The sequence below is a fragment of the Bombus huntii genome, chromosome 11, assembly GCF_024542735.1.
Source record: "Bombus huntii isolate Logan2020A chromosome 11, iyBomHunt1.1, whole genome shotgun sequence".
Classification (NCBI taxonomy): Eukaryota; Metazoa; Arthropoda; class Insecta; order Hymenoptera; family Apidae; genus Bombus; species Bombus huntii.
Window position 1 is genome coordinate 10,623,976 of NC_066248.1, and position 15,476 is coordinate 10,639,451.

Below are 15,476 nucleotides of genomic sequence, written 5' to 3' on the forward strand. Positions count from 1 at the left end.
CGATACGAACGAAACACGAATGAAAGTTAGTATGGACGGCGTTAGGTTGCAACGTGTCCTTGTGGGTATATGTCAAGATATCGAAAATCCGTGGCTGGAAAAATCATCTGGATGTATAGGAAAAAGGTTTCACGAGGAGAGGATCCTTCTGCTGTTCGTGCAACGTTGCTCGGTTAGTGACAAAGGGCCGTGAGAGGACAAGGGAACGAAGCAACGGAGACGAGGCTATGAAACGGAAACGGTACGGAGAAAGAGAGGCAAAGAATTGTACGGTGGGAGATCTGTGCGTGGTGTGTGCGTGTACGCGCGTACGAGAGAGAACTAAAAAGCGAGAGAACGAGAGAGAGGGAGCGTGTGCGAGAGCGAGGGGAAGGGAAAAGGGAAAGAAAGGTAAGGGAATGAAAGGGGAGGGAGGGAGTGAGAATGAGATGGTGGGGGAGAAGTAGCAGGGGCGTGGCGGGAGGCAGGCGTCCTCAATAGCCGCGTAAAACCACCATTGTGACCGATCCATGAATGAAACGGGACTTCCGGCCGGGAGTGGGGGCGGAAACAGTTGTAAAGCGTTACGTTAGTGAATGGACTGTGTGCGCGAGCATGCGCCTGTCCTCGCGAAAACCGATTCAAGGAAATTATTCCTAGACGAGGAGAAACGTTTAAAACGGTCTTTCTACTTGCAGTTTGCCCTGATGATGATTCAAGGGTTTGCATTAATAACGTGCCAGCTTTGATATTTTATTTGTATTTATCGATAGAGAAAGAAAGGTATAGGTTTCATATTCAACGATGCTAAAATTTATCGTTAGGAATATTGTTCGACTACAAGATTATATCACGTTTGAAAATGTGATTTGATTTTGATTGACCTTGGATTGTTTTTTGTTCGTTTAATCGAGTTATTGGAAAGTGGAGCTGGCTCCGATTCAGTCATTGTATGTGTGTCAGCTCAGAAACCACACTGATCGACTACGTTTTAAAGTTGGAAATTCTGACGATATTACAAATGTCTTTCTGTAAAACTCGTCTTGGAATTTGCCATTTGTATTTATATAACTATTGATTTACTGTGATTTATGATAAATAAATTCAAGTTGCTTGCTTTTCGAGAAATTGTATATTAATTACGCATTTGGACAATGTACGTTCTTACATAAACTAGTTGATCGGCTTGATTTCCAAGAAACTCGTGTATATACAGAGTGTATTCTGGGTATACTGTTCTGTTATTTTCCGTAATACGTTCTTACGACGTGATCGTCGTCGTTATTTTTAAACGAATTCAATTCAAATTTGACTTTCATTAGCAAAGTTTCTCGTCGTTTATGTTACAGATAAGCAGGCAAAGCATAGACGCCTGTAAGGAATACTTCAGGGACGATCTGGTGAAAACTGATTGGCAACTGATGGTAGAACTGAAAAAGCTCTTTCAGATACTCTAGGACATACTGGACTGGGTGGAAACATTGAAGCTCCATCGATGGTTTTATGGGTTGACAAATGTAGGAGCGAGGGCTGCGATCAACGAGCACACAGACCATCTTGGATTCGTTTCTGATCGTTGTCGATCGTTCTCCCGAATTGTAATATATACGTCGAATTTTCTGATCTTTCTGTCGTTGTACTTGATATACGCAAATAATCGACGCACGCCTTGCTTCATTCTGTGATCCCTCGAAACGTTCTTCAGGTTTCATTGCACGTGATCCCTGTTTTGAGAAATAATGTTAAAAATCGCTCAAGCTAGAAGTCACGCAGAATCAACGTTTCTTTTGATTAGAAGTTTTCCGAGACGAATAGAAGATTGATGCACGGAATTACATATTCGCTTAATCGATATGTAGTGACGCGTTCTTCTTCGTGTCACGTAAACGCTGTTATCGATGTTTTCACGAACTGCGTACAGTACCACTGAACACAGCAATGGATATGAAATCAAAAGTCAAAACTTAATGATGTAGCGTCGAATATTATTTTTAATAATTTTTAATAATAATTTCGTGACGCGTACGAGACGACGTCGCGTCATCAAGTTCGAAACGAGGCCGCGCGATACGACGGTTTCTGCTCGAAAGCTTTGCAACAAAGGCAAACGATCCAAAAACTCCGCAGTACTTAATCACCGTGCTCACGCCGGGCTCAACGAGAACACGCAGAACGAAAAGAAACCATGTCGAATAGTTGAATTGTTTAATGCGTACAATTGAATATCGTTAACAAATCGTGTCTTAGAAAACCGTGTCTTACGATTAGCAAAACCGGACGTAACCTCCCGATCGCTGCTGAATCGAGCTGTTACCATAAAGCAGAACTAGATTTCGCCATAGCAGTTCGATAGCCGTGTAACCGAGGAAAATAGCTCGCAAATAGTTGGAAACGAAATCTGCATAAATGTTGGAAATATTTTTTGAGATTAGAAAACGAGATTTTTTGAACGATATGGCCGAACGAAGCGGGCAAAAAAGGCAAACACAGAAAGACAAAATAACGAAACGGAATAGGACTTCTAGGATCCAGAAGATTGTAAATGTATCGAAACTAAATTATCCTGATAGGTTTTATAGAGCAGAGAGACAAGAGGGGCCTTGGAACAATTTTATTACGTCGATGATCTTTGAGAAACGAAATACAATATACCTGTGCTCGCGCTAAATTCGATCTCGGACGATAACCATGCAGCAGGAAGCGAAAACGAAAGAAATTGAAGAAAAGTCCTTAGCGTTCTCTAGTTTCCGGTCACTTAGATCTCTGAATTAGCCGTCGACGAGTTGAACGAGTTTCGTCCGATACTACCTCGCATGCGGTTGCGCGAGGCGAACAAGGCGGTGACTGTTCGAACGAAATGGGACTTCCGTCTTCTCTCTTTCTCCTCTTCCACCGACGATTCGACCGCAACGATTCCTCCCGTTTTTGCGATCAATCCTACGTCACACGCTCCGGTTTCCTTGCCCGCGACAAGCCACTCTATTCGCGCCGTGTCTTTTTTGGGCTTGTTACGAGGCTCGTCCATCTTCCCGTGGCAATTCCAAAGAAAAATCCAACGAGGGATAATCTTTTCTATCCCTCGTTCTTTTTAGTAAAATTTACCGAATGCAATGTAGGAATTTAATCGCGTCTATCTTCTTTTCTAACTCTCGCACTAACTAACATTTGGTTTATTACGGGGAAATTTAGTTAACTTAGCTTCAACTGTGGATGTTCGTGCATTTTTAGGAAATTTAAAAATGCGAAAATATACAGAATGTATACGATACGACAAAAGATATATATGATATTTGATACACGAAACGGTAATGTTTAGATTCGACTTACTTGTTTGTGTTCGAGAAAATGTGAATTTACGTAAAGATCCGCAGTTCAGCTGCGAAAGTCGCGTTGCCGAAACATAATTGTGCAATAGGGATATAGTGCTAATATATTCTCGCGAGCTTTCACGGATGTCTTTAATATTTATAACATTGAATGTTTAAATGCGTGGAATTTCTCTATAAAGTGAATTGAAAACATTGATATACGGATAGAGGAAAACATAATATGGTATTAATTATGACGACGAATTTTGTCACGAATGGTAAACTCGTCTGAGTGTTGGTACTCACGATCGATTCGTGGAAGCAGAAGCGTGTCTCGCATACAGTTTCCTCCGACGTGTTTCCGGTTTCGTCGTGTCGAGAACACACGTGCAAGGAAGAGAAGGAAGAGAGACAGAAAGGGGAGTAGGTGTAGATACGTGAATCGGAGGAAGATAGCGAATGAATGAGTGACTGAGAGACAGCGAGAAAGATAGCGTGTATGCGTGAGAAAGAGAAAGAAGATAGAAGAGCAAAAAAAGTAGAATGATGTTACATTAGAAGAAGAAAAAAAGGAAATGATATATGAGAGCCTCACGTGTTTTGTATATGTATTCACTTTGTATAAAATAATCGAGCGAATTATCGCGATAAAAAATAAAGATCACAAGTTTCACAAGAAAAGAAGGATCGATCGGACGATTTGCGCTCGAGTGTATCAGCATAACCTTCTTCCTGTTTTTGTTTTCGGAGCGTACAGTGTCACGAGGCTCCAGAGAAGAAACTCGCCAGAGATCGACCGTCCGATGGCATTCATTCGTGCTTTCCAGCCATGCGTTACGATCCGCGGCTTTAGACGCTCGCTCGGCTCTCGCGAAAACGAGAGGGGATTACTTATCTGACGATAAGAATGCAGAAAAATTTTCAATAATGTATACAACGTGTCGCAGTAATCTTGGTATAATCGACAGAGAGGTGATTCTATATGAAAGGATAAATCGAGCATGTAGAACAATATTTTTTCATACAACGTTTCCGGAAAATCGTGTTTCACAGTCCGACAAAGATATGCGAACTTGACTAATTCATGACAACAGAGTGAACAATCTGCAGCATGTCATCCTATGTGTGAAAATAATTCTACCTTATTCTTCTTGTCTTTACACGTAGAATAACTTCCTCGTTGTTGATAAAATATTCGTACTTGATAAAAAGTTCGATCTTCTCGAAAATACGCTAACAGCGTAACGCTGAGGTTTCGTTGCTAATTTTCGAAGACCGAGAAGCGTGAGCGATCAAATACCGGAAGGCAAGCGAAGTACGACCGCCGAATCAGGAATACTTAAAATTCTCCAGGGAGATACCATGACTCATTAACTTTTTAATGGTAGGTATAACTGTTCCGCTTCCTTCTCGCCGGTAGATCGGTAAATTTGAAACATAATTAGCGAAGGAACTCGAAACGAGGCTATCGTTTTGTGCACGGTGCACACAGGAAATGCATCCGTGGCGAACGCCAGGGCGCAATGCACTCACGTTCCTTTTCTTCCGTTCCAGCCCGTCCGTATCATCGATTCCCGACGCCGCATCGCGCCGAACCGCTTCTCTTTCTCTCGTTTGCATCGGCTCTCTGTCTGTCTCCTCTTCTCAAACCCACCGGAGACCCTTTTTTCATCGAATCTACGTGTCTTCGAGGCTCTGCCAACTGGAACTTATGTAAGTCGTTTAATCGGTTTACCGATGCGGTCGCCTCAACACGCATTTACTATACGCGAGTGTACGCGTAAGCGTAAGTGTGCGCGCTCATTTCCTCCATTCCCCTGTCTCCCAAGCTCCAACAGCCTCGTACTCGCCCCCTACCCACCTTGTCGCCCCCTCGCCGATACCACTGCGCTCCCGAGTCATCGATATTGCCTGTTACAGTTGTCGAAGGAACAGGATAGGAACGAGCTTCTGGTACGAACAAATTGTCGGAGCAGAATTGACCTCGTTTCTTGACGTGATTAAGAGTGTGGATCGTTGTGTGGATTATTTTGGTTAGATTGTCAAAATCTGAACTTTATATTGTAGAAGGAATTACGCTTAGAACTCGTAGCATTACGTAGAAATACTTAAGTATCTGCCTTTGATACGCACAAATTTCTCGTTTTCAAAGAAAATATGTTTTATCGAAAAGTGGTACAATCCCTCATAGTATTATACAGTGACTCACGAAAGTATTTGAACATTCGTTGCAGAATATTTGTATGAATATATCGCGTGTGCCATACGAAAACTTTTTGAAATTTCACCAACGCCGTAACGAGACGCAAGTATCGTGATTACGTAGGTAAAATTTGAAATCGATTAAAACATGTATGTGGAAGCTGCGGATCATTTATTATAAACATGTACACATTTAGCAAGAAATTAGCATACAATGTGGACAATGTTCTTCGTGAATAATCATCTGTTCAAATATTTTGGTGATCTCTGCGAAATATACGATTGTAACAGATATCTTGTAATTTTTATGTTTTTCAATTTCGTTTTAAATTTCACCGATATAAACATGATAGCCGCGTTTCGTTACAATGCTAATGAAATTTTAGAACGTTTCTTATAGCGCGTATCATATGCTCACAAAGTGTTTCTAGACGGTAAAGATGGATGACTATTACGAGCATAATCTTCTATTGCAGTTCTACAGTTTAGTGTCGAAGTATGAAATCGATCCAAAGTTTTTCGTCACTCTAAACGAAGCTTCTAACACGACTGTAGAGATATCATATAGATCGAATTCAAGTCGCTTGAACTCAGGTAACTTGGCTAATCTGATAGAAATTTGATGAACAACTTTCCCTTAGATACTGTCGCGATAAACGAAGAACGTCTAAGTAAATATAGTGATATAACGATTATAGTAATATAGCGATCAGAATCAGTCGGTTCGAGTCTTTTCCTACGCAAGACAGAAAATATGTCGTGTCCTTGCTGGGAGCAACTGAGAAATACCACCAAGTCGGCACGCCAAGCGGCGCTCAATGAACACACGTCATTTCGAGTCATTCATGCATCTGCAGGTTGTCCTCGCACGTCTATACGCAACACACGTGGTTGCGTGTGCATTAGCGATGGGAATGATGACCTCGCAACCGATGTATCGATGCTTTTGTGGAAAGTATTTGTTCGTGTGGCGTTCGAACTATAGGCGAGGATAACTTCCGAAAACTAGAGTTCAATCAACGAATGTCCTGAATCGTTTATCGGCTACTACTGCATTACTACTTCTTTATCGATGACCATTGTAACGGACGTATTACGTATCGTCTGTGGGAAGTATTATGTAATTTGTTTTCCTCGGATTTGTCATTCGCGTATTTATGAACGATAATGACAAACGTAATTCCTGCCGTGTAACAAGCTGTTTGCTTATCCGATTTCTTAGCGACAATTTGCTAGATTTTTCTGATTCACAAATATTTATTTGAAAGAAGCAAAGAGATATTCTTGGATAAAAAATGTGAATCGATAGAGTCGTGCCTCTTTCAGTAGTTTTTAGCGGTTTCAATGTTACAATGTTTCAATGTTCAATGTTCGGTATCTCGATCGAACGTTTATCTTTCCGTGTTAAAAAAAAAAAATCGCCATAACGAAAACATTTACAATTTTATCGACCTCTTGGCGAAAATAATCGGCATCTTTTAAAGATAGTAAAATTGAATGCCATTCAAGAAATGTCACAAGTTACGTAGCTGTGTACATAATAATGGAGCGCGTGCACCATTCACCAGCGGCTGGCATGCACGCGTATATTCGTCCGTGGTTTAGGTCACGAAAGATCGCGTAGATAGTTACATGTACTCGGAAAAACGGCGTATCGTTATCATTTGTCCTGCCTCCCCTCTTCGGCCGTGTCTTTGGCTCCGGGTTCTTTCCGCTTCGTTCCTCTTTACTTCGTTTCTGTTTCTCGTTCACGTGACTTCGTTTTGACTTAAATCTATTGCAGGCCTAAGCAAATTTCTCGGTTCATTCGTATCGATGCTCCGAATGTACACAATATTTCTTAAGCGATACATCTCGATTCAATTTGAACATTATAAGGGAAAAAAGGTGATAAGTGTATTTCTGTTAAATCTTTTACTTAATATCGCTTTATGATTAAATGAGAGAATTTTAATATGACGGAACAACCTGTCAGGTTCGAAAATAGCTGATGAGTCGACGAACTTTTATAAAAGTTAAAGATATAATTATCGAAGATAAGCAATATTTTAATACTATTTTTAAAATTTCGGAATGGACGAAAAAAAAAAAAAATACACATCCACTTTGAAAATCAAATAAAAAGACAATTTTGATAATATTCTCATTATCGATTAACAACTTATCGACTTTTAAAACTGCTCCCCTGTAAAAGGATAGAATACGACTTACCGTGTTCTTCGATTGTCTAAAATTATTACATTTGAAATATCCAAGAAAAGAAGAAAAACATTCGGTCAATCTGACCGATTAATCTGAAAGGATTGTTCGTATGCATCGATTAAGTTTCTTTTTTTTATCAAATGTTTTCGCGATTTCGCATGACGAACGAAGAAATCCGGCGGGACTACCGAGTCGCTTGCCATGACCGTTCGATAAAATTTGCAACGATATATCGTGGCGCTTTCAATAGCGGCATTCTTTCGTAGGAACAACTCGATCAAGGTCAGCTAGAAACGAGCCGAGAAGAGAAGGAAAGAGAGAAATGTGTCTCAGTATGTCGTAGGTTACAAATCATCCAGGCGGGAGCTGTAAACAGGCGTAAGGTTAAACGGGCGTACACACTTAAGTGCATTAATGAACGCGTTTAAGATACGCGGCGTGCCGTCGTTTAAATATAGGCTAAACCAGTGTTTCTCAGCCTACTCGTTAAAATATAGACCATTTGAAGACCCAAGACTTTTGCGTCACGGTTATATCTCGCTGATGCTTGCCGTGTAAACGATATCGTGAGAACTAAACTCGCGATCCTCCACGCGACAAGCTTGGAAGTAGCTCGCCGAGCGATTACTTTGATATCTTTTCTCTTCTTCTACTCAAATGCAGTAGAATTACGCTTTTGTCTTGATGTTTCTTCGAATTGCGGCTAAACAAGGCGAACTGCGACGCTCGCAGTAAGAAGCGGCAGCGCCAATATTTAAATCGTAGTTATTGGAAGAGAAAAGAACAATAGTCTAGCTTTCGTATTCAAAAGTGAAAAGGTTTATTGCTAGAAGTATTAGTAGGCCGTGAATTTATATGTAGAGCGTTTGAAAAAGTTCGTAAAGGAAGGTATGAAAAATACAGAAACAAAAACATTAGGCATTCATTGGATCCAGATATGTTGGAGTTCATATTAATTTTGAGAAGTCACATTGGCCAGTTTCGTAAATTGAAAGGTGCAGAAAAGTGACGGTGTTACGAATACTGTTTTTTAAAATTTACCTTTACTAATATATACGTCGTATTACGATGAATAGACTTATGGAAGTAAAGCATTTGTTTCTTGAGAATTCGGTATTGATCGTGTATTTATGTTTATTCTATGGAATTAAGAATTTAATAAAAAGTAGAGTCGATCAGTTTGGCCTCTAAGAAGCCAAGAAGAAGAAGAAGAAGATAAATATAAAAATTCATAGTTTCGCAGAGGAAGAAATCTCCGGACAAAATTTTCTCGTTCGGATTTACATACTGGCAAGGGAACAATTAGCAAAGGGAACGGAACAGCTGAACAGTCAAGAAACGAGAGAACGATAATGTGGAGTAGCGAGGAGGAAGCAAAGCAATAAAGTTGCGAAAACGAGGGTAACTTTCGCCGTCGTTGTTTTCGAGCGTGCTACTCGCTTCACAACGTGCGAGTGCCTTACTTAATTAGACAATTAACCCTTGCAACCATTGAAACCGATGGCGCAGAGAATGGTCAGCTAAGCGAAAACGACACTGTTCTCTTAATTTGTCCTCGGTTCTGAATCAGGTTGAAAGAGGAAACTGGTAGTTCTCTTTTAACGTGAAACTAGTCGAATTTTCTAAAAAATTTCCGTAATATGTTAACGATATTACACGAAAAAAGAGATTCTATATTTTCGATCTGCACTTTTACAAAAGAACGCAATGAGTTAAATTTCCTATCTCTTACAAAGAAGCATTTTTAAGATTCAATATTTATACTGTCGATCGATTCTATGTAACCAAAATTGTTTTTTCTTTGGTTTTGTAATTAAACACGCATACCTCTTGGTACTTCTCAAAATTTCGTTCATCTCAGTAACTGTACCATTGTCTTCCACAAAACTTCGTCAACCTGACTGCTATTTTTAAATCACATCTTTCAACCTAAGAGATGTGATGTTGTTTTTGTTTTCAATTGTGACATATTAAAATGCTTCTGCTCGATCATAAAGCAACATTAAAATCAGAAAATCATGTTTTCTCTCCTATCATTTCCAAGTGTTATTCGCACTTGTCAAAGATTCAGAAGCTTTTCAACAAGATAGTGCACGGGGTGGCGAGAATTATGAGACGAACGTGTCTCCATTTGCCAGTTGAGAGTACGTCAGGACGTGTTATTACGACGCTAGGAAAGGTGATCATCGAACGCAAGAGGGAAAAGGGGGGCTCGTCGGTCGGAACGTGAAGAAGGGAGAGGTAGGACGAAGCGTTTCCACACCGGATATCCTCCAGAGGGAAGTGGTGCACGCGATTCATATCGCCACGCCCGCCATGCAAAATGTGTATTTGTATTATTATTACTATTACTACTACATATATATATATATATATTATAATTATTATTACGCTATTATAAATTCGTCATTTGTGTTGTATCTATAACAGCTATGAAAAGAAGTAAGAAGCGCGGAAGGTCTCGCGAATAAGAGGACTGTTCTTTTTACGTCTCATTAACTACGATTTCTTTGTACCTCATTATATTATGTTTGCTTCGTTTAAATTAATTACATCTCGTTGTCAGCGTCGAGACAGCGTCAAACACAAAGATTTTCATTTTAATTCCATTTTTATGACACTGATAATTCTTTTGATATACTGATTTCGCGCACCTTGAAAACTACTATAATACAGGGATGTTTCATATTTTGACATTCCAATTATGTTAAATGCTTTTGAAAATTAAGGCCTTGAACTCGTCCTCGATCAACGTTGTTTGTAACGATAAGTTCACGAGTGTAGCTGCCGCTAATGAATCAGGTGAGTTCTCGAGTAACGATATGAACGAACGTTTCATGAAAACCTTGGGTGTCTCCTTTGCATGTATGCGAGTAAAACATGATTTGCAGCAACGCTAGTGCCACATTATTAGACGAGTCTGACTAGTCGCGTTTCTAGATCACTTTTCGTTGTTCCCTTTCAGTGTCGTCAGCTTGTTTTTCCTCGACTCTAAGGATTTATTCGTCTCGATACTACGTTCCGTTCGATTCCCGATCGTAAACTTCGAGACCTTTGAAAAATGCGATTTGTAAATCAATCACACGTTTAATACGCCCGCTTCGCGCATTCGAGATTAGAACAGTGGCATTTTTGCATGGAAACCGGTTCACCGTATTTACTGCCGAGTACTAAGAGTCGTCACCGTCGATGCGTTTCGTAAAACCACTCCAATCTTTACATACATATAAATGAAACGAGTAGATCGCTTTTCAGCAACGACTAGACTATATTTTTACGTTTCTTGTGTTTGGATTCTATAGGAGGATTACAAGGAAAGAACATGATAAATCAGACTTTTAGAACTAAACGTGCGTTCTCTTATTCCCTTGAAAATTTAAAGAATATTTCTTGGTTTACTAATTACGTACATCTTTGGCTTTCACAAAACATTAGCTATCATCATAATTTATCAGCTATTTTTGAAAGACTTACATGTCTGGACCTGAGAAGTTATTTCATTTTTGATTATGTCATATTTAACATTCTCCTGTTTGATCATAAAGTGAGAAAATCAGAAAATCAACAAAAATGTCTTCATCGTGTTTCTCTCCTTTATGTTCATATGTAAGTGCACCGATCAAATCAGGATATTTCAGATTAATCAATCTATTCACGGAATCATTGACGGAAGCGCTAACCTTCTGATTTTTCAACATATTTTTATGAGACAAATAGAAGTGGAATATTTGACGAATAACGTGATAAAATCTCGTCGACAAGAACAAATTCACGATCTGTACATAAGCTGTTATATGAAATCAGGATATTTCGTATTTCGTCGTCTAATTAAATATTATACTTCAATCATTGATATGTAGAAACGCCAGTGAGAATATGATACAAATACGACTGGAAGGTTTGTCGAATACCGTGGCAAAGTCTCGAGGACAAAAGCGTCGATTTGGAACGTATATACAGTGGATAAGGTTGGAAAGGCGTCCGCGGGAGAGGAAAGAGCGCGACGTGATGCAACCCGGTGTATTTATGGTAATTTTATTTGCAGGAGTCTGGTCGATTTATCTTGACAATATTCCGCTCGTGATTCGAAACTTGCGTGTCCGATTAATACTCGAACTGCTGCGCTGCCTGGTGTCCCGGCTGGGCGAAACGGAGATAGCCAAGCTGGAAGCGACAAGGACAGCCTGGTTTATGCTCACTGTCTGCCTTACAACAGGGAGTGGGAGGAGGAACACGCACACACGGCCGCATAAATAACGTGGCACAGCCACAGAGTTACGGTGCGACTTACGTGTAAACGAATAGAGTGAGACGAACAGATGGAGAACGAGGACAGTCGTACGGGTTGTAAAACAAGAACGACGAAGACGAAAGAGGATGTAGTCGGCGGACATTTCCGAAGAGAACCGAGAATCCCCGACATGTGGGAGAGCCCCGTAGTACACAGAGGGGTATCGGTTTTATGACGTTCGATCACCTGAGCGAAGATTTTTCAAGCACCGCGGAGCGAAGAGAGAATACGAACGAGCGAAATCCTTTCCCGCTTCGATATCCTTCAATGAATAAACCGTCTTCCCTGAGCGCATTCTCGTCAGTTCTTTGAGAAGAGATCGCGTTTACGAACTTATGAATGTTTTACTTCCATGGTTGATTACAAATATATTTATTTAATACATTCCATGTTAATCGTTCGTGTATGAGGAATCTCTAAGTTTGATTAATCACTAATGAATTATTTTGAAAAGCGACGATCGCAGAACAACGTAAAAGTAGATTTTGATAAGCGATATGAAATGAATGAACATGATAGATAGGAGAGAGAGTGGAGCGTGAGTGTCGTAGATTAGACGCGGTACACGTGTACGAAAGTTGGCAAAAAGTACGTGGGACCTGGGTGAACAGAAACAGCCCTGGTCGCACAATACGAGCATGAATGAAGTATCGCGTCTGGCTTGCGGGGTACGCTATACTCGGGCGAAGCAGGGCGAAGCGAGGGAGGGGGGGATAGCAGGCGTCACGGTGCTTTCGTGGCGGTGAGGTTGCCGCGACGTATGTATGCACGTTTACGTGTAAACGATCATGCTCGTATGAGTGAACGCGCGCATATGCAACTTTCGGTATGATCGAGTGCGCATGCGCATCGCGCGCACCCCACCCACAGACAGACAGGCCGCTGCTCCGCTGTTTGTAACAAGCAGAGAGTCTACAACGCCACACCAGCGTTGAGCGCAGCCGGCCTCGGCTCCAAACGAACCACGATTATACTCCTGCTGTGAAAACGAACGGTATATACGGTATTGAGAAAAAAAGAACGGGCGATACTCGACTCGGAAAGAGGGAAAGAGCAGAGCAAGAGAAATCGCGAGTGTACGCGTGCGCATTATTATATTTCTCTCTTTCTCGTTAAACTAGACCAAACGGCGAGATTGTTCGCCTAAGATTTTCCGTGAGAAACAGGAAAAGAGGTTCGTTCGCCTTTCCGCTCGATAGTCGTTAGTGTGTACAAACACATCGTTTACAGTTTGTTCGAATCACATTTGGATCGTCGTACGCGATCGTACTCACCGGGAGAACTGTAAACGTGTTACACGCTTTAAGTCGAAAGTGAAAAAACGAAGAGATCCGATGGATACACGGAGGCTCGAGGATCGATTTGATCGTCGACCGGCACGGCAATACGAACGAACGTGAAAAAAGTTGGAAGGAAGAGAGGTTAGAAAAGACGACAAGGAGAAGGAGAGATTGTGTCGTGTACGTGATCGCGAAGCTTGGAGGAATACGTGGTCGAAGCAAAAAGCGAAAAAAGTGCGGAGGAAAGAGAGAATAAAAGAAGAAGAGAGGGAGCAAGAGGGAAAAGGCGAGAAAATAGAGGTGTTGAGTGGTGGGCCTGCGGGCCGGACAGTACGTGCCTGGGCTGCGCTCGCACGATCTACACCGGCATGGCCGCCGAGGCCAGCTGAACTTTTTCTTCTCTCTCTTGCACGACGATCGTTGCTCCCACCCACTTTATCCGTCTTTCTTCCTCCCTTCCTTTTTTCCTGCCTTGTTTCTCTCTCTTTCTCCATCTGTCTTTCTTCCGCTCCCTCGTTCACGCTTCTCCCACTCCTCGTGGCTGTTTCGTCGTTTCGTCTCTTTTTTTCTTCCTTCCATCCGACTCGTTCCAACTCTCTTTCTCCCCCGTTCTTTGCTTAACGCAAGAGAGGAGGACCGTACGCCACGAATACCCAGGCTCCCCGTGTATGCATTCGCTTGTGTGTGCGCGCAGTTTGCCAGCCATCGCGGGGAAATCGAGCGGAGGCTTGCCATTCGAGAAAATCAGTGAACGCAAGCGAACCCTTTACGCTGGCTGATACTTAACCACGGACACACGCGTTACATTTATCACCATCAGTGGTGTACGTATCGAGAATTGCGTCGTGCTTATGTGATTCCTCAAAAAAAAAATCTCGCTCAATCGATCTACACGATCAATTTTCTCGCATAGATCGCGGGAAACTACTGGATCTACGGAACGGTGGAGGTGTGCACGAAAGAAACAAAACTGTATCGATATCTGGCCGTGACATTGTTTCAATGCAGAGACCTGTTAAGCTGACTGCATCGAAAGCTGTATAATAGATCTCCTGACTAGAGAGATATAATAGGAGAAAATCAGTGACATTTGGATATTAGCGAAACGATCAAATTCCCGGCAACAGTGTCAGTTAGTTTACGGTAGAACGGGGCGACTCGATCGATCGTGACGCACCTGTCGGCATCGTCGTCGGGGTGCTGCTGGCAGTGGCAAAGGCAGAGAGTGTGGCAGTGTCTCGTGTGCCGGTAGGAGGAGACGGAAGAATAACGGAGGGCAGAATAAAGGGCAGGCATCCAGCTCGGTGAAGTTTACGCACGAGGACGTACGCGTGAGAGTGAGAGAGAGTGAGAGAGGGAAGAGGAAAAGCACATACGCTTTAAGGAGGAAAAAGCAACGCTCCGAAGAAGAGGAAAGAAGGATGCGCGAGAAGGAGAACGTCGGTGAGGAGGTCCTACTCGTTGCTTTTCCACGACGAGCAGCAGTACTGTTGTTCGAGGTGCGAGCCGCGTGACACGAATGCGAGAGTGCGAGAGAAAGGAGAGGCAGGAACGAGGGGGAGAGAGAGAGAGAGGAAGGAGATCTACCGAAGAGCGAAGGCATATCCGGCCGTGGCATGTGCGCGCGACAAGGACAGAGCGAAGTGGCTATTTCTGTGGAGCATAGGGGGCCGCCCGTATAAAATAAGCAGTGAATGAAGGAGCCTGTTTACTGGCAGACGGCCTACGCGAGATTCAGTCGTCGGCTCTCTTTCTCTCGCGCTCTCTCTCTCTCGGCCGCGCACGCTAATCGTCGTTCTCTCGTGCCTTCTCTCTCCCTGATTTTCGCTCTCGCTCGACCAGCAGCCGTCCCGTAGCGGAAAGAGAAAGGGAAAAAGAAAGAAAGAGAGACGGAGAAGAGCGCGCATCGTTGCCACGAGAGAGAGCCCGTATGTGTTCCCAGTGCGCGAGAAGAGCCCGCAGTGTATTCACCGGTCTTGTCCTTCTGTCTCGCCTCGTCTCGACTCGTCTTGCCTCTCCCTCCTCTTACCTCACCACACCTCGTTCTACCTCTCCTCACCTCGCTTCACCTCATAGCACACCTTAGTACTCGTTCGACTCTCCGCCCTTTGCCTCACTTTGTCACGGTTTGGCTTCCTCTCCTCGTATTCTCCTCTGCTCTCTCCTCTCCACGTCGTCGTAACCTCGCCTCGCCTCGCCTCGCCTCGCCTCGCC

General features: G+C 42.5%; 2 protein-coding genes and 1 long non-coding RNA gene across 5 annotated transcripts in view; 2 read left to right on the top strand and 1 right to left on the bottom strand.

The window, feature by feature from the left end:
• Positions 1-3,971, top strand: part of LOC126871024 (eukaryotic translation initiation factor 5B) — a 33,936-nt gene extending 29,965 nt beyond the window's left edge. For all 3 annotated transcript variants that reach the window (XM_050629351.1, XM_050629352.1, XM_050629354.1), the window contains one exon: positions 1,329-3,971. In XM_050629351.1, coding sequence (XP_050485308.1) covers positions 1,329-1,436 — 108 coding nt within the window. In that variant the 3' untranslated portion in view covers positions 1,437-3,971. The remainder of the gene's footprint in view (positions 1-1,328) is intronic.
• LOC126871038 (60S ribosomal protein L27a) overlaps positions 1-15,476 on the bottom strand; it is a 112,104-nt gene that overhangs the window by 32,940 nt on the left and 63,688 nt on the right. The window lies entirely within an intron of this gene.
• On the top strand, positions 4,485-12,366 carry LOC126871043 (uncharacterized). Its single transcript, XR_007691510.1, has 3 exons — positions 4,485-11,469; positions 11,552-11,659; positions 11,737-12,366. It is a non-coding gene; the product is annotated as an uncharacterized LOC126871043 (long non-coding RNA).